Source organism: Argiope bruennichi, chromosome 3 (genome assembly GCF_947563725.1).
Source record: "Argiope bruennichi chromosome 3, qqArgBrue1.1, whole genome shotgun sequence".
Classification (NCBI taxonomy): Eukaryota; Metazoa; Arthropoda; class Arachnida; order Araneae; family Araneidae; genus Argiope; species Argiope bruennichi.
In genome coordinates, this window is record NC_079153.1 from 129,041,734 (window position 1) to 129,066,803 (window position 25,070).

At 32.1% G+C, this 25,070-nt stretch overlaps 2 protein-coding genes across 2 annotated transcripts in view; both read left to right on the forward strand.

Moving 5' to 3' along the window:
• LOC129962731 (leucine-rich repeats and immunoglobulin-like domains protein 1) overlaps positions 1 to 25,070 on the forward strand; it is a 328,024-nt gene that overhangs the window by 148,257 nt on the left and 154,697 nt on the right. The window contains exon 3 of the mRNA XM_056076691.1: positions 6,184 to 6,222. The gene's annotated coding sequence lies outside the window, so the exon portion shown is untranslated. The remainder of the gene's footprint in view (positions 1 to 6,183; positions 6,223 to 25,070) is intronic.
• On the forward strand, positions 19,847 to 23,668 carry LOC129962963 (uncharacterized). Its single transcript, XM_056076966.1, has 2 exons — positions 19,847 to 22,114; positions 22,304 to 23,668. The coding sequence occupies exons 1-2, from the start codon at positions 19,847 to 19,849 to the stop codon at positions 23,666 to 23,668; spliced, it is 3,633 nt and encodes a 1,210-aa protein (XP_055932941.1).

The following is a 25,070-nucleotide window of genomic DNA, read 5'->3' on the forward strand; positions in this document are numbered from 1 at the left end:
TAATCTTTCCATTAAAGTATTATAACAATGATGTTTCTATTCAAGGGCAATGAAGCAAATGAAATACGAGTCTTTAATTATTCGTTAATCAATTTAGGACTAATACCGGTTAAATACAGAGAATGGAACAGTTCGGCATCCCTATCATTAGCCCTTTGTTTGTGATCTCTATCTTCCCCTAAAGGTCATCCAGGAAGTCCCAGTTGGACTGTAATGAAACTGGGAATTGCACCTCTTCTCCCAAACAAGAGCAATTCCGAGTGAAGTGAAAACACTTAAACTCTTCCTCGCCACTGCATTTGTGGATCTACCAGAAGGTGTTCGTCCAACAACAAATCCTTCTCTGGTCCAACTGACCCCTCTACCCCTTCTGTACCCTATTCCCAACATGGAATGGATTTTTACTGCCCCCATTTTCTACGGGCCAGAGAAGAAAGCAAAAGAACCATTCTTTGAGAAAAGGCAGTTTTATGGCGCCGCTTCCGTTTGTTCATCGCCGCGAGTTTCCTTGTCGAACACGACGGGGACCATTTGTTGGGGGAGAAGGTGAGCATGGGGTGGGCAAAGAAAAGATGATGACGCGTTGTTTGTCTCTCATTGCTTGTTGCGCCGGAAAGAGGTGATTTTCTCCCACAATTTCGGCGATTTATTGTTCCGACAAAGGACGGCGTCCCTCGCTGATCACACGCACGAGAAGAAGGAAATAAAGGTAAAGGATTGTTTCGTTGCCGGACGAATTCTTGGCGATGTTTCTTGATCATTTTTGTTGGAAGTCCGATGGGTAACTTCGATATCGATCTGGAAGCACAGATGGAATAGATTCGGTGGATGCAATATCCTTTTGCGACATCCCTTTTATTCCAAACTGTCAATAAATTATTTGTGTTTCTAGTGTAAAGGGAAGATATTGATAAATGTGTGCATCTTGGTATAAGGGAAAGAGACTGGAAATATTTGATAAATTGTTTGCTATTGAGAAGCAAGCAAATTGCACAATTTGATTAATATTATAGAAGATATGCAGAAGACTACTTTTTTTTAAAGTTAATTAAATGCACTTTGTTATTCAGCGAAATGAATTCAATTCTGCATAACATTCTATGCACATTGAGATAAAGTTTGAAATAATGCATGCAAATTCCGTAAAATGATGATTCTTTTTGGACTGCATTATAATGGCACAAAGAGCGAAAATTTCACTTAGGAATTAATTTGATATTTTCAAACTCAGGTGACAGCAGTGGTTTAACAAACGGAAATAATGTCTGTGATGTATTGCTTTTCATCCCTTCAACTTTAAAAAAAAAATGTCATAAACGCCTTAACGTCTTTTGTAAATGATGACTATAAAAAATGTCTTCCAGAATATCTATAGGGTCTCGTCTTCAGAACCGTAGGGTTTCAAGATCGAGGCCTGATTCCATCAAAGAACCATCGTGTAAGCGGGTCTGATGTATGTTAAATCCTACGAGATCTATCCCAAAATAGCCGTAGTGTTGCTTTAAAACGGAACGATAATATAACTAAGATAAACTAAATCCAGTGTATCTATATTCCTCTTTTTTTGCTCATGGTATACTTGCCGTAAAGTTGTAATGGTTTGGTGATGAGGTCTCTATTTGGAAGATTGGAGGTTTGCGTGGTGAAATCTAATTCCAGCAAAGATCCCCGTATGTATCCAGACATCATATTAATTCTGAAGTAGAGGATCAAAGCTCCTAATGCATGTTTGTCGTCTGAAAAAAGTACAGAATAATAAGGTCTGCTCCAACATAGAACTGCTTCTAAATGCAAGACGCAAGTTCTAATTGAGGAACCATTAATATATCTGGCTAGATGTAACTTCACAGATTATCAGAAAATAAATAATATTTGTTGTGTTTCATCTGATGACTATAACATCAAGTAAATTAATAATTGTAGTAAGGAAACAAAGATATTGCTACATTCTAATTAAAGACAGTTAATGAATACGTTTCCTTTATTCTGTGAAATTCAAGCATTCCTTTGAATGTCTGCGCTGTTAAACATCGAAATTGCTTAATATTTTACCTTCATTGTGTAAACATAACCATTGTTCGTGTGCTTATAATATCAAATGTTGTTCTAGATAAGGCAAAATAGGACGACAAAAAAATTTCTTTACTTCACTAATGCTATAATCTCGGTTTCAGAAACGAAGTGTTCTCTTGTTCAAAATATGATTTCGATGAAGATCTGCCATGTATATCGGTTAGATGCTGGTAAAATTTATTGTAAAAAAATTCTTTCAATGAATATACCAACAAAAACAAGTTGTGCGTAAAGTACAGTACTTGTAAACTCTAATAATAAGTAAACGGAACAACATTTGCAAGTAACGGAAGTAAAGTAAACAGAAAATATCTAATTAAACAACAATAGCTTTCGGCGACTACAACTTCTGGTTCTCTCTACGAGCCGAATTTCAAAAGAAGAAACTATTCAGTGTGTGGCCACCTCGTCTTATACAGTCTCCAGCATTGGAATGTCGTACATGGAATTTTCAAGAAGAATCTAATGATCTCGGTTTCTGATAGAAAGTGGGTTTTGTTTTTCTTAGAACGTTCCTATTTGTCCCCAAATGATTACTTTGTCATTGTATGAAGGGAATCTTTGAATCATCCATTCAGCGTCCATTAAAAATTTAGGTAAATTTCTTTCTTCTACCAATAATGTAAATGTTGCAAGAAAGCAATATTACTCTTATTCCCCATAATAATTCATTAAATCTGCATCTGTTTTGAATTTCCTTGATATATTTCCAAAATAACTCTTTCTTCAATTGATAAAATTTCAAATCGAATCAAAGTACCTGATATACCTAAGTTAATCGAATTTTACCAAATAATTTTGAAAACAAATAAAAACATAATTTGTAGTAATATTTCTATTAATATTTATCTCTAACACTTAATTTATTAAAAAATTTCTTTTTCTTGGATTTTTAATTAATTATTAGTAAACTCTAAAAGCTACTAGAAGGAAATATATGCACTGCAGAAGAATAGCCGAATTCTACAACATCGACATAGATACAAACGTATTAACCGTAAAATAAAACACCCTCAAAATGAAAACGCAAACCTTAAAATTACCTTTACGATATATTACAAGATCTGTAGCTTTGTTTCGTTTTAACTCTATTTCTAAGAATTGATCTGAGATCATTGAATTTATCTCAGATACACAAACGTAAAAACATAACTATCCATTAAAAAAATAGTGATTGGAACTGATTTTCAATAATATTTTCAGATATGGGTATCCATTTTACGCTTCCCTTACTTTTTTTCACAATTGACACTTAATATCATTTTTTTTTACCTAAATTTGATAATAAAAGGGTTAGTATCTTTATGTGAAATCTAAATATAAACTGCTTTGCCACGTAACTGTCTTTATCTTTACGAAAATTTTTCAAAAAGGATACACAATATTATTTTATCTCTGGCTCTATATGAGTTATAATTAAATTCATTAAAAGAGCACGCGATAACATTTTATCTTCTTGATTAAAACACCCTTGTTTTAATTTCAAAATCCCCGTTTCTCTGCCGCAATTTAAATGACTGGCCTTTATTCATTTCAGTCTGATTCTATTTAAAAGTTTATTTCACGAAAATATAGCACCTTGTTCTCCAAACCAATAGAATAGAGTTAGCTCAATTTAATTCTGAAAGAATGAAGTTTAGGATAACATAATTTCGACTTCTGTTGATTACATTTTCATTTAATAATTTTCATTTGATTATTCTTAATTTTCAAAACCAGTTTCATTACAATTGCTACTTAAATTTAGGGAATTATTTTTCATTCATAGAATGAATTTGTAAATGCTACCATTGGGAGTAAAAACAGCATTAATATTTCAGAAAGAATTTTTAATACTATTTTATTTCACCAACAAAAAAGTAAATTAATCATTTTAATGCTACGTGTATAAAATATTTAATAGATGTTTAATAACAAAGTATAGCTTATATTTCTTTTACGAGCTGAAAATATTTTCTCTAATAAATTAATCCATTTATAAAGACATAAAAACTATCAATTTATCAAATACAATATATTATATTTTAATAAAACAAAAATGTTGAAATCCAACCCATATCTTAATTTCACTAAGATATCCTTAAGTATTAAATAATAAATATTGCAACATAAGTAAATTTTAAAAAATAACTTACTTTCTACTGAGAAATAAATTAATTTACTTCCTAAGAATCTTATATTACACTAAAAAAGTTACATTCATTGGATAAAAAAGCAATTATATTAATGAATCTGAAAGTATATTTACCTGATACACTATCCTCTTCTGTGTGAGTGTATTTAAAATTTGTTAATTAATCTTCTATTCTTTCCACTTCTTTCTGATGCCAAAAACAAAACTGAAATAATAATAAATGATATCGGATAACATTAATTATGCATGCACATCTGAACAAAGCTTGGATTTAGAAGAAAAAAAAGTTTTCAAAACACAGATGGGAAAAAAAAGTTTTGTATGGGCAAGAAATCTTCTAAATACTTTTTCTTTCTGCTATCCTGTTTGTTTAAAAGTACAGAATTGTTCCAAGGTTTTGCAGAACAAGAATTGTGAAGATAAATAAGATAGATGTTTTCGTTTGTTTGAATAAAGGAATAAAAACTTAGAAGTATTTTGTTCTTTTTTTTTATTCTAAAAGAATTCGGAATTCTTAATGTTTTAATTTTGGTGAATTACTTTTAAGTTTTTATTTCACATAATAGGTTTTTTTATAAACTGCTTTGCTGTAGTAGGACCGAAATTGAAAATCTAAATCATTTAAAATGTTTTATATTTGAATAAAGCCATTTAAAAATTGCAGGCTTGACACAGGAATAATTATTCTTTCAGATCATTTGTAAGTGTCATTGTGTCAGGCGGAATTCTTTTGTGGAATAAAGTGGTCTTGTTTGGTTGATTCTTGATGATGTTAAATAAACAACTTTAAATAACAATAAAATTAGTAATGAATAATTATTAGTGACTGAGTCCAATGATGAATTAAAAATCGTGAATTAATTTGATTTTGTAGTAAGCTAATAAGGTTTTTTGATGCAAAAAAACATTTTTTTTCAATGTTGAGCCTGCAAAAGTCATCTAGTCCAAAAGTTTTATGATAGAGTAGTAAAAGAAATGAAAAGAGAATTATGTCAAATCTGAGAAATCCCTTCTTTAAATAGAATGATTAAAGTTAATGCCATAGTCACTGCTCATATTAGTATAGCATCAAATTGCATATAATGTATTGAAGGAGTGTAGAATGAAATAATACACACCCAATATTGTAACAACAAATAATTTTTCCTTTGAAATAAGTGCAGCAAACTCAAAAAAATTTGTTCAGAGTTGCACCGTTGATAAATACCACTTCAACATGAATTTCTAAAAAGTTCAACTTTCCTGAAGCTTAAAGAATCTATCTTGAAATATGAGACACAAATTCAGCAAAACAATTCAGTAATTACACAAAACCTTGACAATTGTAATTGTTTTTATAGCTTAATATCAATTGAATATTGCAATGCAGTAGGCAATCAATCACAATGGAGTAGACTATTTGAAATTTTCTCTATGTGGTTCGGGTTGGCTACGTAAAATTCAACTCCTTGCTCCCATTGTACAATAAACATATGTTATAATTGATTTTGAAAGAAAAATACAAATTTATCTTGATAATATAAGCGAAAAGCATTTTTTGGAGATGCCTCCATCGTTCTGCTATTCCATTTGTTTATCATTAAAGAGTAAATGCTCAATACTAAAATTCTCTTATATGAAAAAGCTCGTGATTAATGTTAAATTTATCTTTTGAATCATTATTTCGCCATTAAAGTTTAAGAAGGTTATATTCCTATTTAAAGAATATACTATTCATATATTCTTTCAGGCCTTAAATTCGTAATGTGTTTCCTGATTATTTTTATCAGTGACATTAAAAATGGTTTCTATCGCTTTCAGAATTAATTTACATTATTTTTTGTATGTCTTTATCTAAAAATCTCACCATTATAAATTTTTTTGTCGTTAAAAATTAAAAATATTGAATTCCTTTTAATACAAATTGTAACTTATTATATATAAATATTACTTTTTTTTAAAGATTTTGCACTAAAAATATTTTTTTCTTTCTCCAGATCGAAAAGCTGTGAATGTAAGAAATAATCGTCGTCATAGTAAGTTCATTAACAACTTTTTTAATTCCTTTAGATATATTAATTTTATTTAAATTTCTTGCAATGTTGAGCCACATTTCGAACATAAAAAAATACAATTCTGTTTACTGTCCAGCAAATCATAGGCTAAGCCATTTCGATAAACTTTGCTTAATTTATGGAATAGTTATCAATTCTGCATGAATCAAGCATAAATAATGCAATATTGTTTATCAATTGCTTAACATTTTTTCGAAAAATTAAATATGTTAATTAAAATGCAACAATAAACACAATGACAAAATATGTAACTTAATTTTTGATTTAAAATCGCAATACACTAGTTGTTTCTTTACAAACTTTGCAAAGACTTGTTTGTAAATACATATATTATATGTACTTTCAAAATCATTTTCCCATAAAGCATAATGAGTAAAAATAATAATTGTAAAACTTAAATTAGATGCCAAAAGAATCAACATAGATGTAATTAAGTTAATAGATAGCTTAAGGAATATATAGGTCCTACAAATGGAAGATATTTTGCAATTTTTCTTTCTAAAATAAACAATTATTTCAACAAATCATCATTACTATAAAAAAAATTTACTGCGTTTTCTCAAAATGAATTTCGAAATTGCGCTATTCTCAAGAGTTATTATTATTGAATCCAATGAAAAATTATTTGCAGCATTTAAAAAACATCCTTCCCACAAAAACAGAATTAAAAAAAAACAATTGAAATAAATGATTTAGTTTGATAATTATCAACGGGGATTTTTTTAAGCAGCCCTTATCGTCTAGAGGGAAAAAAGTGGATTGAAACGAGTGAAAAAATGAAATCAGGACACTTCGCTGTAAGTAATAATTATATCTGATAAAACACAAAATGAAAATATACATTATAGAATATATAATATTTTATACATTTTTAGCAATTACGAATCGTACCTTAACATTTGAATGTAAAAAGGAACCAACTCCAAACTTGATTTTTTTTAAAAATATAATTGTTATTGCTAAACTTGGAGAAATTATCTATTTTTCCAACAAAGTTTACTGAGTCTCTTGACTCAGTAAACAGAGAGAATGGAGTTTGGTTAGAAAACTATACTCGATTGCGAAATTTTTCATTTATCCGTCTTTCGCGACCCACTGGCCTCTAAGAGACGCCAAAACGCCAACTTGGCGCGAAAATTGGCTATGGTGGCATTCAATTTAATCTTTTATGTATAACTTAATGTTTACGATTCACCCAAGAAATATTTTTAAGCACTAAATCGTGATTCATAAAGCGTGTTATTTTAATACCCTACTATTCTGTTCGTTTCATTGTGGATATAAGCATCATAATAAATTCCAGTGACATCATAGTGTTGTTATAAACATAATTGTCTAGATAATCTATCACTTAACTTTAATAATACTGTAACTTTACTTTCTTGTTACTCCTCTAAATTACACAGATATTAAGCAGTCTTTATTAGTTAGTTTTCAGTAATGAAAGAAAATCACGCGATTAAATATTTGAACGGAACAATAAAAATGATTTGAATTTCTGTTCAACATGTAAAAAACATGTAAAATAATTATTTTTAAAAATTATGCAGGAACAATTTACATATCATTAAATTGATATTGTTAAAAAGGTAGTTTTTTATTTTTAAAAAAGTGCAAAAATCAATGTTTCTTCCTTTATATTTTTCATTTATCTTCTATTTCAATACATCGTCTCAAAGAGGGATTTGTATATTAGGAGGAGTTTCTACATTAAAAATATTTTGCATGAAAAGATTTTAATCCCGGGAAACACCAGGTATATCAGCTAGCTTTAAGTAAATTTTTAGCTGCACATTCTCATTCTCCAAAGTGTATCTGCTCTGAATATGGTAGCTTTATATCTAAAAGTCTGCATATTTATCTGCCAACTCAAGCAGATAAATAAGCTTAATTTCTATCGTATTATTAGTAAGAATTATGAGCCGGAAATCCTTGTGATGGTGTTTATCCTTTATTGCATAACTAAAGCCGAATATTAAACTCGATATTTTTAATAAACCTTAGTGCAATCCAAAGATATTATTTGCAAGTTACTTTCTTTTAACAACATGCTGATGTTATTTATAGTGAAATGCGATCTGGCGTCATTTTCAATGACAGATGTTAATTCGTGTCTTTTGACAAATCAAGCAAGTATTGTTAATAAATATCAGATTTCAGAAATAAAGTGTAAAAATCGTTTTATGTGTAAGTGTGTGCGTAATGTATATCTTAATCTAATTTAAAACTTAATTAATTTTCTAATGTTATCTTATTTTAGTCCATGTTAATGTTCTTTTATTTCCTGATCCAGTTCCACTTTTTTATATAATTCTACACTCACTCTAGAAAACTGATTTTTTCATGCTCCGAGAAAAGTGATAAAAAATCCCTAATAGTTATAACATTGTTTAAGTTTCCTATTTTAATTACGCGTCAAAGAAATCCCTATTATAATCTCATTGTAAAATCACCGAAGGGAAAAATTTCTGTCTCTTTTGCTCTTGTGACCCGATGTAGACTGACGCATCTTTTATTGCTTTTTTTCTGTACAAATTATGACTCCCGTGATGAAATCGAAATTAAATTTTAAAAGTTTTTTTTCTTCCTGGTCAAGCATCTGCTAAAATATATTATATTTCTCTAAAAAATAAAGCTGTTATATATTAATACTTTCTATTATTGCATATAAGAAATAATATTTATCAAAAATTTGCTATTCTGTATCTAAAAGACAGGCATAAATAGAAATTGAGACTTTTGTTTGATGGAATGAATTCAAAAGAGAAAAATGTAGATTATCAGAAATGCCAAATGATTCCGAAAATGAGTCTGGAATAAATTTTGATAATTGTTATAAATATTTTATTATTTTGTTAAGAAAAAAAAATTACTTATCTCAAGCTCAACTGGGTAAAAATGGGGAAATTGTTTAAACCATGGTTCGATTATGGACTTAGTTAAGAGTATTCAATCCCCACTGCGACATGGAGCTGAGCATTTAAATGCTGCCTCCTCTGCCTTTCTGTTTATGAACTGGAGGCTTTGTATTAACATTATGATGTACCTACTGTTCAGCAATGGATTGTAAAACCCTCTGCATTTTTGCGCATGCGTTAGGATAGGTTTAATTCATCAAAATAGGGGTGAAAGGAGGAGATGTATACATTTACAAGTATATAAGAGGGGAAATCCAAGGTCGAAGGGAATACCAGAAATGCACTCATCGTTCCGCGTCTCACCTCTTAATGAGATGGAGTCGTCGAAATGGGGTCGTCTCACAATCCGTTGACGAACAGTACTCATTTACACAAAAAAGATTATGAGATGTATTTTGACAAATTCGAACAACATCCTGCAGAATGGTTTATTCACGGTTTTCAAATTAAAATCCCAGATATGGATAGAATAGAAATTTTTACAGATGGTTCAAAAGATGAAAATAAAGTAGGAGCTGCAATAGTAGTATACTACTATGGGAAAGAGATCGATAAAAGTCTTGTGAAATTATCGAACCATGCCACAAGTTTCCAGGCAGAAGTGCAAGCTTTAAAGATGGCCATTGAATATTGTGAAAGGGTGGAGGACGGACAGAAGTGCTCAATTTTTTCAGATTCTCTCTCCGTCCTACAAGCCATACAATCTTCTCACAATTGTAATAAGGAAATATGGACGATAAGAGAAAAGATAAAAAGTGTGAAAACTAACAAGTGGATAGAGTTGAATTGGGTTAAGGCCCATATTGGGATATATGGTAATGAAAAGGCGGATCAATATGCAAAGTTGGCGGCACAGAAAGAGGGTGTTGATATGGTTGTCCCTAAATCAAATGGTGGCTTAAAATGGGAATTAAGAGAAGAAATAAAGCTGCAATGGTTTGACAGATGGTATATGTCCAAAAACGGAAGAGTAACTTTCGATTTTATTCCTAATCCAGAAATAAAAATAAGAAGATACCATCCACTGATAATTCAAATTATATCAGGACATGGGAGATTTCCTGCATATTTCCAAAGATTTGGAAGAATGCAGGACAATAAATGCATTTGTGGAGGAATCGGTACTGTTTACCACTATTTAAAGGAATGTATTAAAATCTCGGAGTTAAGAAAAAATCTGAAAATTATAAATAATGACTTAAGTACAGTACTGATGGTACCAGGTAATCTTAAAACTCTGAAGGACATGATGTCAAAAATTGTCAGTTTTTTACCAACTATTTGAGAGTTTGTAGATAAGGAAGAAGGACAATAATTGACCACTTTGTGGCCAATTACCTCGAGGAGAATGTCAGTTTGACAAATCGATCAATGCAAGGATGGACAATACTCAAGATAGCAGTCGGCCACAACAAATCCTGTCGATACTGCTACGTTCAGTGGTGGCGGGGTGGTCGGCTGTACGCAAGAAGAAGTACTCATTTACATTCCGGGCCATAATAATAATTTTATTTCTTAAAATTATATGCAGTGTAAGACCATATAGTTTTGACAATATATCATTGATATACTAAGATGAATTCTAATAATGTCATCTTGCTAACGTTACAAAATATGGGCTAAACATAACTAAAAAGTGAATGATAGCAAACAGTTCCGTTCATGAGGCTGTTAGAAAATTTAAAGCTTATAAAACATTTCCATAAAGATGCCAAGTTAAGAAAAATGCCACATTTAAAAATGAAATCCTCCGCAAATTTCATCCATTTATACATAACCAGTTTAAGTTTATAGTTCTATCAATAGCACTTTTCCTCTCTGTAGAGCAAGAGATTAATATTTAATGTATAGTCATTTCATAGGATTTAAGAACGCAAATTAGATAATCTTATAATATAATGGCATTTTAGGCTGCATAAAATTTCGAAAGCATTCCGAAAGATTAAGATTTTCCGCAATGCGTCAGCAATCTTCTATAGATTGTGAAGTGCAAAATCTAGTTTAATTTGAAATGAATGCATGAATATTTAATGAAATTCCAGAGATTTCTATTTGTCTCAAAAACACTTTCTAATATACTTATGTATTGATTCAAAAGACTGAGATGAGAACTTTTAAATATAAATGAACTAATCTTTGATTGATAGCTATCTGTTTTTTGTTAACGAGTATTTAAAGCTGTTTTTTTATTAATATTTTTACGTATACTTAGTAAAGAGAAAGTATAGAAATCATCAAAAAAAATTGAGATTTTCACGTATCTCCACGTTTTAGACCTCTCTCAGTTCAAAAAACACATTTTTGGAAAATGTCCGTCTGTCTGTATTCTGTGGCAAATATAACTCTAAAACACTTTGAGCTAGACGGATGAAATTTAGTATGCATGCATAAAATCGAATTTGTAGATTTTTCTGAAATTTTGAATGAAGTCCGTTCAGAGGAAGTCTGTCTATTAAGCTATTCTAATGTAAGTTAGCACGATAACTACAAAACGAAAAGAGCTAGATAGATGAAATTTAGTACCCAAATTTAATATTAATAGCATAGGCGCCTACCAAATTTTGGGCGAAATCCAACAAGCGGTTGACCATCTGTCGGTCTGTACTTGCAGAAACATGTAAACGCGATAACTAAAAAATGTAATGGCTTAAATGTATCAAAATTTGGTATGGGATTTTGTTACTACAATTATAGTTTTGTTACAACTTTTTGTTTCAGTTGGTTGGTAAAAACAAATCTAAACCACAAATTCAATTTTTGGATACTATTAAGTGCATACCAGGGATGAATAGCCAAAATACTAGCCAAGCATCACACGATAAGTTCAATAAGAATGCCAAATTCAAGTCTCAAGTTTAATTTTTCGTAACTAGTGTATTCTTATACTAGGCAAAGCGTCCACTGAAATAACATCTCTATTAGAGAGTATGCCAGAAGGTTTGGGTAGACCACATCCATTGGTTAGGTATAGTAACTTGGAGATGCATCTAGTAATTTAGATCTAGTAACGGAAGAGTTCAGCATTCTTGTGTATGTACCTCCAACAAAGATGTAATTAAGGAAATATGATTATAAGATTGTGCCTGTATGCTACGTAACCAAACATCTTGACTAAAGTCATTCAAAAGCGTCTAAAAACTCTTCTTCAATTGAAGCTTTGTTGCTTCTCGACTTTTGAATTACCATGTCCCTCAGCAATAATTTCAAAAACTATGATCCGAACGACATTATTTTTCTACGGTGTTCTGAAAATTTGTAACATTGTCTCTATAAAGATATCAATTTTAATGCTATGAAAAAAAAAAATGCATTGATTTCATAAGTTTAAAAATATCTGCTTTAATATCACCCAAAATAATATGCATAGAAATAGATTTAATATGATCACTGGATGGGATGAAAACGCACTTATAAACAATAATGAACAAATGTGTTTTGTGCCTCTATAATGTGTAGAATTTCTGGAGGTTTCAATCAAACTATGAATTAATAAGAAACATTCTCATCTAAACATTTCATGTAATATCTAAGCTTTATATAGATTAACAAATGATATTTAAGAAAAGTATTAAAGTATGAAAAGGCTTTTGTTGAAAAGAGAAAATCGAGAATTCTGTGTCTGTATTTCAGGAGCGTTGTTCAGAAGAATTATCAAGAAAGCAAAGAATCAATTACTAAGAAGAATTATCTGTGACTCTATAACTAGTCATCAAATTGATAATCAAAATCATTAATCAAAAATGTGAAACAATTTTCTTCCTCTTTATCTGATAACAGGATACTAAATATGTATTCGTAGTAATTCTGTTTATCTGAAGTCAGGCAAGCCTTTTCTTAAAAAGAAGCGTATGCCGTCCGGATACATATTTAATTCTCTTTATGTTCAATTGTTTTCAAACATTGGCGAGCTTGTTATTCAAAAAGACACCACGGGTTTGGCAAACCTTGCAAATTCTTTGAGTAATTACCATTTCTCCTCTCAATTAGCCTAATCAATTGTAAAATCTTAATATTTAATTAAATGACGAGAAAAACCAATTGAAGATGTTTACAAGCCTGTGTTCCCCTTTTGATAAGTGACGCTTTGAACTCTCCCTAATTAACAGAGCAAACATTTAGCAATTTCTGTTTACAGAAAAAGAAATGGAACAACTGCAGTCTTTCTTGGCGCGCCTGTAACCAAGAGTTAGTAAATATCCGCTCATTGTTTGCAAACTTATCGGTGCCAAAGCACTCAGTCAGTGTCAGCACAACAAAGAGAACACCAAAAGAATTAATCCGAAGTTAAGCGCTCTGTTCACTGTAACTCGTATCCTTTGCTGTTTAGAGATCAAAGTAAAATTTCTCTCATCTTCTAATTAATTTCATTTGTTTTCGTTTTTCTTGTTCGTTACAATTCTAATTGACTATTCTTATTGCACTGTGAGGCATTACTTCTTTTGTACTACGCTTTTAATCAGATTAATACCAGTTTAAAAGTTGTCATTTACTTTAGAGCTAATAAGCATAATTATTAACAGAAAAAAATATCATCAATCAGTTTTTAATGAGATCCCACTTTAATCCTTTAATACAAATGTAAGTTTGTTGCCATTGATGAACAATGTGCCCAGATGGTAATAGAATGGATTATCGTTTAATCAGAATAAAGCTCACAAAGAGGACATCGGAATTCGAATCCAAATAATTTTATTATTTTTTGCAGTTTATATATTATGTAAAAATCTCGGATGAGTTCATAAATGACCCATCTAGCTCAAAGGGGATGGAATGTGTCGGAGGAATTTTCATTTCTCTATAACTTTCTTAACAAGAATCTGAGAAAAATATATCCAATTAGCCACATTAGCGTCTCATTAAAACGAACAACTTTTGTATTTAAAGTTTTTTGATAACTGTAATATTTTAGAAGTTAGGGACTGAAAAGTTATCTTCACCCTCTAATTTTGATAGTTTCTAGCATCAGCAGTTTATGTTGCCAGATAGTAACTCGGATGTAAAGGAATCTTCGATCTTTGCCTTCCAGCTTGCCGAGAGGAATTTTTTTTTTTTCTACCACAAAATTTCTGCTCATCTCTCTTGTCCTACCACCAGCATATAACAGTCAGATAGAATTCTACAAATCTTATTTAAAGTCTAATTTCTTGTTTTATTCTGTGAGATGGTTGTAAACAAAATAGGACAGAAACAAAACATGTGTGGCGAATTGCTATGAACGAGGATAGAACCTGGGATCTTGTGGTTCTCAGTCCAGTAACATGACTACGTGCAGCGTAGCTGTTAACTGGCTTATAAGCTTTCACCACACATGCATTGATTATAAACTCTTTCGCGAATGTGTTTTCTGATTTGTCAGCAGTCCGAATTATTCGTTAAACAATCATTTCTTGTATTAAATCAGTAGTGAAATCATCCATTGTAATCGATAATAAGAAAATAGTAATTGTATCATTATTGAGAAGTTTCTCTAGTGACATGCCTTCAATCCAAAACAAGTAAAATATTGTTTCCGAATGCCAAATGTCTTCTCGTACGCAATGCAGCTGCAGCTGTGTATAATACTTGTAAATATTTTCTTAACGCTCATAATACTTCTAAATATTTTTTTCTATTGTCAATAAAAAAGACAAATTTAATATGTTATACCAAAATCCGAAAAATTTAAGTAAATTTTTAAATCAAAAATATATATAGAAAGAAGTAAATTTTCCTATATTAATTATTTTTCCTTTCTTTAGAATTAATTCGCCTCAAATTTAGATTTTTTTTCCCTATATTTGCTACATTTTTCTTCCAAAACATGGATATAATCTTAGGTATCTGAAGCCTTAGTAATTTTAAACTATTTTCATTATTATTTGAGTTAGATTCTTAACAGACATACTGCATGATTGCATTTTTTCTCAAGACGAGGTATTTTTTTTATTTTATATATAAAAGGATTAAATGTTTTCTAATTTTATTGGAATTTATATTTCAACAATTAAATTAAAATTTGCTTTTACTTTAATGTAAATAATAAAAGAAGCTTTGAATGTTAACTGTGTTATTTTTTAATGAAATTAAATCGGAATATTTATCTTTGGTAAATAAATAACCATGACTTGTTAATTTAAATCTTTAAATTTAATTAAATTTCTTATATTTAAAAGAACACTCTTTAAAGTTCATAATTTCTTGAAATTTTTTATTAGAAAAATTATCTTCAGAAAGAAAATTATTAATTAATTAAAACGTATCATTTCAGGCAATTTTTAACAGTTCTTTCTTCAATTTTCCTTCGTCAAACGATAGCTTAGAGTTACGAGATTTTCCTAAAATACTTCTCATGTATTATCAATCTAATTAAATCGTAAGGTCGTCATAGATTATTAGGTTTTATTTATTACTTTTTTTCCTACGATGAAAAAAACAATCACTAACTTTTACGAAATTTGAACAAAAAGATCCGAATGCCATGCATTTTATTTCTAAAATTCATATTAAAATTTTAATAAAAATTTTGTTACACCTTTTAATTTATGCAGAATATAGTTATTTAAAGGAATAATCCATATTTTACTGTATGCTTAAAACATGTGTATGAATTTTTTATTTTATAATTCATGAGTATGATTATATATTTTAAAGTATCGAAATGGGTTTCCTCAGAACCTAAAACATCCTTTTGAAGTTTAGTAAACCTGGCAACTCCAATTCTGTATTTCTTTTATAAGCTTATTATAGAAGCTATTTCAGTTTCGAAGCTACATTAAAATCATGCTTTTTAAACATGATTTATTTAAAATGGGAAAACTACAAATGTTTTCCAGAAGCTAATAATTAAAAATCAATTGATTAACATAAAATTCTACTTTCAACTTAAAAATAACACTCACATTTTTACAGATTCGTTTCACTCTAAGAGATTACACTCTAACAATCTCTTAAAACAAGCTTTATAAAGCAATTCAAGTTCTTTAAAACTGAATTTTGCTCCTCCTTTAAAACATACATTAAACTTTATAAAAATTTAAATAATCAGATTCCGTGACAAGTCGATTCCACTCGGATTTTTTTCTTTTTTCCTTCTATTTTTCGAACGGAATAATCGAGACGAAACGCTTTCACAGCTACTCAAGATTCGATACGAAAAAAAATTAACATCTTGAATCCGCGCAGCTGGGTTTGACAGGATCGCAGCCCTCCCCCCCCCCCTTCCTTTACACAGAATCGTCTGATAAAGAATCTTCGAAGAAGAAAACCGCTCAAATAGAACGACAGTGGCATGCCATCACCTTCCACGCGTCAGAAAGAATCAATACAACAAAAGGAAGCCAGCTGAATTTGCACTGAGAGCGAATGATTCATTTTTGTTTTGGCATTCGCTTTCTCTGTTGTTTTCGCGTCGGGTTACACGACGCAGTTTGGATCTTTATCACCCGGTGCGGTTCACGTTTTTTGTTTTGTTTCGCTTAATTTTTTTTCTAGCAGATGGTCCATCTAGAAAATGATAAGGTTTTTGACTTTTTGTACCTCGCTTCTCCCAGCATAAGATAAATGGTTTAGACTACGATAAAACATGTGCCCGCATTTTAATGAGATTAAACATTACCGTTGGGTTGTTGCAGGGTGATTAAGCGGAGTTGAGAGGGGGAGAAGGAAATTTTTTTCAGGTCGTTTGCTTTTTTTCCCCCATGCTTTGAGAGTAATTATTTTCGTCAGGAATTTTTACTCTAACGGGAGTTTTAATCTAGTGACTTCTGCTGGCTGAAATGATAAAACTTTTTTTTACAGCTAATGAATTAAATGTCGCTTGCAATTTTCATCAAATATTCACTGGAGATCTGAAATTGCATTTGACATTTATTTCTTGTTTAAGAATATTAATAGCAAATTAATTCGATTTTCTTTCACTCTGCGGTATATTTCATCTTTGCTTCTTTTATAAATTTTTCAGATTATAAAGTTATAAGGAATATTTTGCCTTGGAGTAATATTTATCATATTATTTTTTTAAAGTATTTTTACAAGGTAAAAGATTTAAGATTTTATATGAATAATTTTTCAGGTGTACTTCATATGAAATACAGTATGCGCCAAAATATACAGTACTGAAATGAAAAGTTGAACAAAATTGCAGTGTCATCTGTGAATTTATTTTTCCTCAAAAAAAAAAATTAACATACATAAATACACACACAATATTAGCGGGTTGATATGCCATGGTATAGGTAATGTAAGTGTTCAAAGTCTGCACCGCTTCGCTGTAGATAGTGTTCATATCGTTCACGCAGATTCTCAAACATATCCTGAAACAAAGGTTGCGGCAGACTCATGCAAAAAGAGATGATTTTCTCAAGTAATGCAGACACAGCTTTTGGTGGATTTTCACTGTTGAACATACTCTCCTTTAACATTCCCCACAAGTAGACATCAAGTGGCGTAAGGTCGAGGGAATGGTACGGTTATGGGAAGTCAGTACCATGTGAAGTTATTTGTCCTGGAAAGTTTTTCTGCAGAATGGCCAGCGATGTTTGAGCGGTATTGCTGGTCGCCCCGTCCTGTTGATACCACTGCCTATTCATAATGTTCCTTGCTCTACAGAACCTTCTCAAATCTTGAAGAAAAGGCTCGATCACTTATTAAACCTCTCTTAGAATTGTTCTGTCACCTTTTTCAAACTTTGTTGGATACCAGGCCTTAACTGTAACCAGTTTTAACTGTGAAGAACTTTCCCTTCTCACCACCAGGGGTTTGTTGACTTCCTCTCGATTTGGCGGCAACCAACGAACGCGTTTTATACTCTTCTAACTTGTAAATATATTCTTAATCATGTAACCTATAATCAAGTAACTATTAAAATAATATCTTAAAGAGAAGTTCCCCATGTTAATGAGTCATACAGTCACTGAACCTGCCACTAATTAGATATTTGAGATTTTCAGCTGCAGATGGAGACAACAACACCAGTATGTAAACTAAAAGAGATTCCAACCAACAAAACAAAGGTAAGCGCATTTACTTGCCTTTAATTTAGAGATTGTTCGTGTTGGAATATTATTTGGCATCCCTGCCGGGATAATTGGTGTGGTTTATTCCAATTTAGAGCTGAAAAATATATATTAGAATTTTGAACTGATTTATTATTATTATTGAATTTATATATTATTGAATCTTACTGAATATAAATTTCGAACTGTTCAATTCTAAAAATGGATGATAAAAGTGGCAGGTTAAGAAAGAAACGGGGAGTATTGAGAACATCTGTTACCAAAATTTGTAAAACTATTGAAACAGTACTAACGAAAACAGATGTAAATGTCGATATGTTAGAAGAAATGTTAGAGCAGCTTGCGGTTGAGTCAAGTGAATTAAAGAATCTAGATTCACAAATTGAAGAATTCGTTTCCGAGGACAAATTAGAAAAAGAAGTAAAAGAAGTATCGGAATACACCCAAAAAATTATAACTTGGAAATTTAGAGCGACCAAAAAAATTCGCGAACGAACAAAAAATGTTGATTCTTTGAATGTTCCAAGTTCCTGTTATAAAGAATCATCGAACATTAAATTGCCAAAACTTGCGATATCTAAATTCTACGGGCAATCAAGTTTATGGCTTTCATTTTGGAACTCCTTTGAATCAGCCATACATGAAAATGATTCATTAAGTGAAGTCAGTAAATTTAATTACTTAAAAGCACACCTAGGTGGTTCTGCCCTTAGTACCATAGAAGGATTTGCATTTACACCAGAAAATTACGAAATCGCCATAAAATTACTTAAAGAACGCTTCGGAAGATCAGATGTTCTCATTAATACCCATTTGAATAATTTACTGCGTATCTGCCCATTAAAGAACTCAGATGATATTGTATCATTCAGAAAAATGTTTGATAATATACAGACAGAAATCCGATCTCTTGAATCTCTTAATGTTTTGAAAGAAACCTACGAAAACCTACTTTGCCCAATCCTGTTAAAATGCCTTCCCCCCGATCTCGTTTTAGAATATAATAAAAACATGAAATCGGATAAATATGAAATAGATGAATTGCTCGACTTCCTGTCTCTTCAGCTGAAAGCAAAAGAACGATCGTTAATGTATGCTTCACCCGTGAGTTCGAAAAAAGAAAAGTATTCATTTCACCCGTTGCGTTATGACTCATCTAGCGTAAAAATAAATAATCCTAGATGTTCCACTGCAAAGAGATTTAGCAGTTCAGAATTGATTAGTTCTGAAGTAAAAATAAAAACACCGGAATGCTTATTCTGCAATAAATTTCATGATGTTGTTGATTGTGAATACGTACGTACTTTAAGTTTGGAAGAACGGAAACGTATACTGTCTAAAAAAGCTGCGTGTTTTATTTGTGCAAAGCAATTTCATGTTGCTAAATTTTGTAGGTCAAAAATAGTTTGTACTCTCTGTGGTAAAAAACATTTATCCATATTATGCAATCAAGATAATTCTGTTCCGAAAAATAATACCCATTTTAATGAAAGTAAGGATGAGAATAATCTTTTAAATGAAAATTTCGCGTTGGCGAATAATTTATGTTACAGGGAGGATTATCTGCAGACTTTAATTGTTAGCGTCGAAAATAATGATTTAAAACACTATGTTAGATCGATCATTGACCTCGGGAGCCAGAGGTCGTATGTCAGCAAATACATAGCGGATGTAATGAAATTGAAGTGTCTTGGGGAACAAACGGTGACTCATGGACTTTTCGGAGGACTGAAAAGGCGGGAAAACCACAAGATGTATTCTATTAAATTGCGTAATACAGAAAATAATTTCTGTTGTAATGTAGAAGTAATGGATCAGAATAAAATTTGCACTTCTCTTCCCAAATTAGATTCTAAAAACATCGAAGAAGTAAAACAATTGGGTATATTTGTTAGTGATATTTGCTTAGATGAAAATCTTTGTTTGTATGAAAACGATCCCAAGGAGATTCACATATTATTAGGGGCAGATACAGCAGCCAGATTATTTACAGGAGAAATTAAAAAACTTTCGCCTGATCTAATTGCGATGAACACCAAGTTAGGGTGGACAGTTATTGGAAGATCAGGAATTAATAAAAATGATAGTTCCAGCACGCTAATGTCGCTACTTGTCAACGACGTAAATATATCCGATCTTTGGAGGCTTGATACATTGAATATCAATGACCCTGCGGAAACTCAAAGTAGAAAAGAACTAGAAGAAGCGGCTAAGGAACATTTTGAACGCAGTGTAACACGAGATAACGAGGGGCGCTACATTGTCAGTCTACCGTGGATACATGATCATCCACCTCTTCCTGATGGCAGAAAGTTAGCTGAACGAAGACTTAACAGTTGTATTAAAGCCTTAGAACGTGTCGAGAAGCTGGCCGATTATGATGATGTTTTTCAGGATTGGCAGAATGAGGGTATCATTGAAGAAGTTGATCCTATGCAAGAAATCAAAGAAGGACAGCATTTCTTACCTCACCATCCTGTCTTCAAGGAGAATTCGACGACCAAAGTTCGACCCGTTTTTGATGGTTCAGCTAAAGAAAAGAATACACCTTCTATTAATGACTGCCTCGAAAAGGGACCAAATCTTGTAGAACTCATTCCATCTCTCATAAATCGCTTTCGTGTTGAAAAATATGGAGTGATATCTGACATTAAGAAGGCCTTTCTGCAAATTGGATTACAAGAACGAGATAGACCATATCTCAGATTTTTATGGGAGGATAGAAGAAAAGACGGAAATATCAAGATCCTGCAGCACAAAAGAGTTGTGTTCGGAATCTCCTCCAGTCCTTTCCTTCTAGGAGCTACATTAGAACTTCATTTAAAAAACGCCCCAGATCATCTCAAGGAAACAGCCCAGCAACTTATGAGGTCCTTCTACGTTGATAATTGTGTTTTCAGCGTCAACAGAAGAGAAGAACTCGCTAGATTTATTTCGGAATCACAAGCACTATTATCTACTGCCAAGTTTGAACTTCGAGGGTGGGAGCATTCTCCTACTGAAGACAAAACTGAAGAAAGGCAAGAAGACCGAAAGGTTCCAGTTCTTGGGCTTCTGTGGAATTTACCAAAGGACACTATATCTCTAGATTTGAAAAGTTTGATGAAAGAAGATAAAGGACCTATTACAAAAAGAAAAATCCTGTCAACCGTTCATCGAATCTTTGATCCGATAGGATTTTCTTGTCCAGTGACTCTAGAGCCCAAATCTTTGTTGCAGGAATGCTGGAAATTGGGTCTGTCCTGGGATGCTGAACTCCCTCTGCTGATAACTGAAAGATTCGAACGCTGGAAGATGAAGTTACCGAAATTGAATGATCTTGAAATACCAAGATGTGTACGTGAGGACTTTGCAGAAGATTCCAAATTTTCCATCCATGTTTTTTGTGACGCAAGTCAGAGTGCCTACGCTACATGTATCTTCTTGAGAGCTGAATCTGCTGATAGCACGTCGTGCCAGTTAATACAAGCTAGAAATAGAGTTGCTCCTTTGAAAAAGATCTCTATTCCACGCCTAGAACTTTTGTCCTGTACTATTGGTGCTAGATTGGCAAAAGCAACCATATCCGAACTTGGACTTGAGAACATACCAATCTTCTACTGGTCTGACTCTATGAATGCTTTGTATTGGATCAAAAGAAATGAGAATTGGGCCACGTTTGTTTACAACAGGGTACTGGAAATCCGTAAACTCACCAATCCTGAAGACTGGAGGCACATAAGTGGAACATTAAACCCAGCTGACCTTCCATCACGAGGTTCCAATGCAGAGGAACTTGTGAAATCTCTTTGGTGGAAGGGTCCAAATTGGCTGAGAATGCCTATAGAAGATTGGCCTGTTTCGGAAACTATGCCAGATTTCGACGTTGTAAACTCCGAAAAAAGAAAATCTATTGTGTCTGTCACTAACACCACGACAGAGCAATTAGAGTACTTTTCTAAGGTATCTTCTTTCCGAAAAATGACCAGAATCACGGCTTGGATTTTTCGTTTTTATAAAAATGCTAAAACCCAGAAAAAAGAAAGAAAATTCGGTACCCTAGATTTTGAAGAAGTAGAGGCTGCAGAAAAGTACATTTTAAAACAAGTTCAAAGTCAATGTTTTTTGGGGAATGAAAAACTGAACTTACAGACATTCCTGGATTCAGATGGTTTATTAAGAGTAAAGACCAAAATTTCTCAAAGAAGTGATCTACCAACATTTAGATTTCCAATTTTGCTGCCTTCAAAGCATGATGTTATTGGAAAACTTATTTTTGAAAAGCATGTTGAACTTAGTCATGCTGGGATACAGATTTTGATGTCGAGTTTAAGAGAGAATTATTGGATCTTAAAAAGCAGGAAGACAATACGTCAAGTAATAAGGAATTGTGTAATATGTCAACGTTTTTCATCTCGGCCATTAGAAGTAGCAAGTGCTCCACTACCCGAAGATCGCGTCAGAGATGCTTGTGTTTTTGAAGTAGTAGGAGTTGACTTGTGCGGACCACTATATTTGAAAAACAAAAGCAAATGTTGGGCTGTACTTTTTACATGCGCAGTCTATCGCGCAGTCCACATCGAGCTGGTAACTAGTTTATCAACAGATAGTTTTATTCTAGCTTTACGAAGGTTTATTTCTAGAAGAGGAAGACCAGCTACAATTTATTCAGATAATGGAACCAACTTAGTGGGTACTTCTAATGAGCTGAAATCTGTTGATTGGGTGAAAATACAAGAATATGCCTCAGTAAAGAAAATCCTATGGAAATTCAACCCCCCATCAGCCCCATGGTGGGGCGGATTTTGGGAAAGGCTTATAGGTATGTTGAAATCTATCTTAAGAAAAATTCTTGGAAAGGCCTCCTTACAATTTGAAGAATTGTACACTGTACTATGTGATGCTGAGGGCATTATAAATTCAAGACCTTTGACATACTTAAGTGAAGACAATGAGGACCTTATAGCATTAACACCTGCTATGTTTTTACAAGATGTAAAAGAAATAGGAGTTCCAGATATAGATCAAATAGATGCTAAGAGAATGAATAAAAGATTCTTCTACAGGCAAAAAGTGTGTCAAGATCTCAGAAAACGTTTCAGAATCGAATATCTTGGACATCTTAGAGAATTTTCAAAGATTCGTAATGAATCTAAAATTAAAGAAGGAGACATTGTTCTCATCGGTGATAGTAACGTCAAGCGAATAAATTGGCCTTTGGGAAGAGTCATCAAATTATATCTTGGAAAAGACAAGAAAGTTCGTCTCGTGGAAGTCCAGACCAAATCTGGGTCTTTCCTACGTCCAATCCAGAGACTTTTTCCTCTTGAGGTCAGCCAAAGTGAAAAATCTGCTATCCCGTGTCTCCCAAAGAGTGATTCTCCATCCACAATGATGATTCCTGATGGTACACCTACCTCTAGTGACTCTCATGCTGTTTCAGATGTGAGACAACCAAGAAGATCCCGTTATGGCCGGCTTTTAAAGCCCAATGCTCTCCTAGACTCATTGGTTTGAGTATCTAAAGTCTTTACGAAACTCAAAGGTGGGAGAGTGTTGGATACCAGGCCTTAACTGTAACCAGTTTTAACTGTGAAGAACTTTCCCTTCTCACCACCAGGGGTTTGTTGACTTCCTCTCGATTTGGCGGCAACCAACGAACGCGTTTTATACTCTTCTAACTTGTAAATATATTCTTAATCATGTAACCTATAATCAAGTAACTATTAAAATAATATCTTAAAGAGAAGTTCCCCATGTTAATGAGTCATACAGTCACTGAACCTGCCACTAATTAGATATTTGAGATTTTCAGCTGCAGATGGAGACAACAACACCAGTATGTAAACTAAAAGAGATTCCAACCAACAAAACAAAGGTAAGCGCATTTACTTGCCTTTAATTTAGAGATTTTTTGTGTTGGAATAAACTTGGTCCACCTTAACGATCGTTTTCGTATGAGCAGAAATAATGCTCTACTATAAATACTTTTTCACCATCGAGAGACCCATTTCCAACAACTCTTGTACAACACAACTTTCTTTTCACTACTGCGAACATTACTAACTGGAGCTATGCCTCGTTGACAAAAGCTACCCCGTGTGCGAGATGGCAGAGTCTCAGTACTGTATATTTTACTTTATATTTGGCAGAGTTTCAGTACCGCATACTGTATTACATTAGAAACACTGGAGTTCAAATTTAAATATATTCCTATTAAAGCTTTATTTTTTTAAAAAAAAGTTATCCTTTTAGAAATTACATTCTTGAATATATTTGATTTAAAGCTAAAATGAATTTTTTTTTAATCTGTCTTCCACTGAATTCACCATGAACAAGTAGGCATTAAACATTGGGAAAATCTACCACCAAAGCACAAACATTAATTTTTTTTTTAATCTAATTGTGGCATTTCATATGCAAAGAATTCGATTGTCCGCTACTATTACAATGTTAAAAATGTGTTATTTTCTATTCGTTATTCATTTCGTGCATTCTTCCTAATTTTGTTTATTTTGAAAAATCACTTAAAAATGGTATCAACTATTTATTTACGAAAGACAAGAAGTACATTAAATCACGTTCAGAAGCCGAAGAACATCGTTTGAGCACGAATGTTTTAAAACAAATGAAGCAAAGTGCATCCTTTCTGAATTCCCTATCATTTATTATCGTTTGAAACACAACTAAAGGATCATTTCTCATTTTAACATAAAGGTTCATTTTTCAAAACCTAAGAGGGATTATTTGAATTCTTTTGACTTCGTTGCTACTCAAGTGTATCACTTTAAATTTTCGAAGAGATCAATTTCAATGAAAAATAAATTTGGAACTTTACTTTTTTTTTAATAATGATTCTATTGGTAAAATGTCAGATATTTATTATCAGAATTATATTAAATGGTTTATTGAAGTTAAT

Bases quoted from the DNA above. Each gene is read 5' to 3' on its own strand.
- LOC129962963 (XM_056076966.1), top strand. From the start codon at position 19,847: ATGAAATTGAAGTGTCTTGGGGAACAAACGGTGACTCATGGACTTTTC. The intron at 22,115-22,303 runs GTATCTTCTTTC...CTGAACTTACAG, and splicing joins AATTAGAGTACTTTTCTAAG to ACATTCCTGGATTCAGATGG.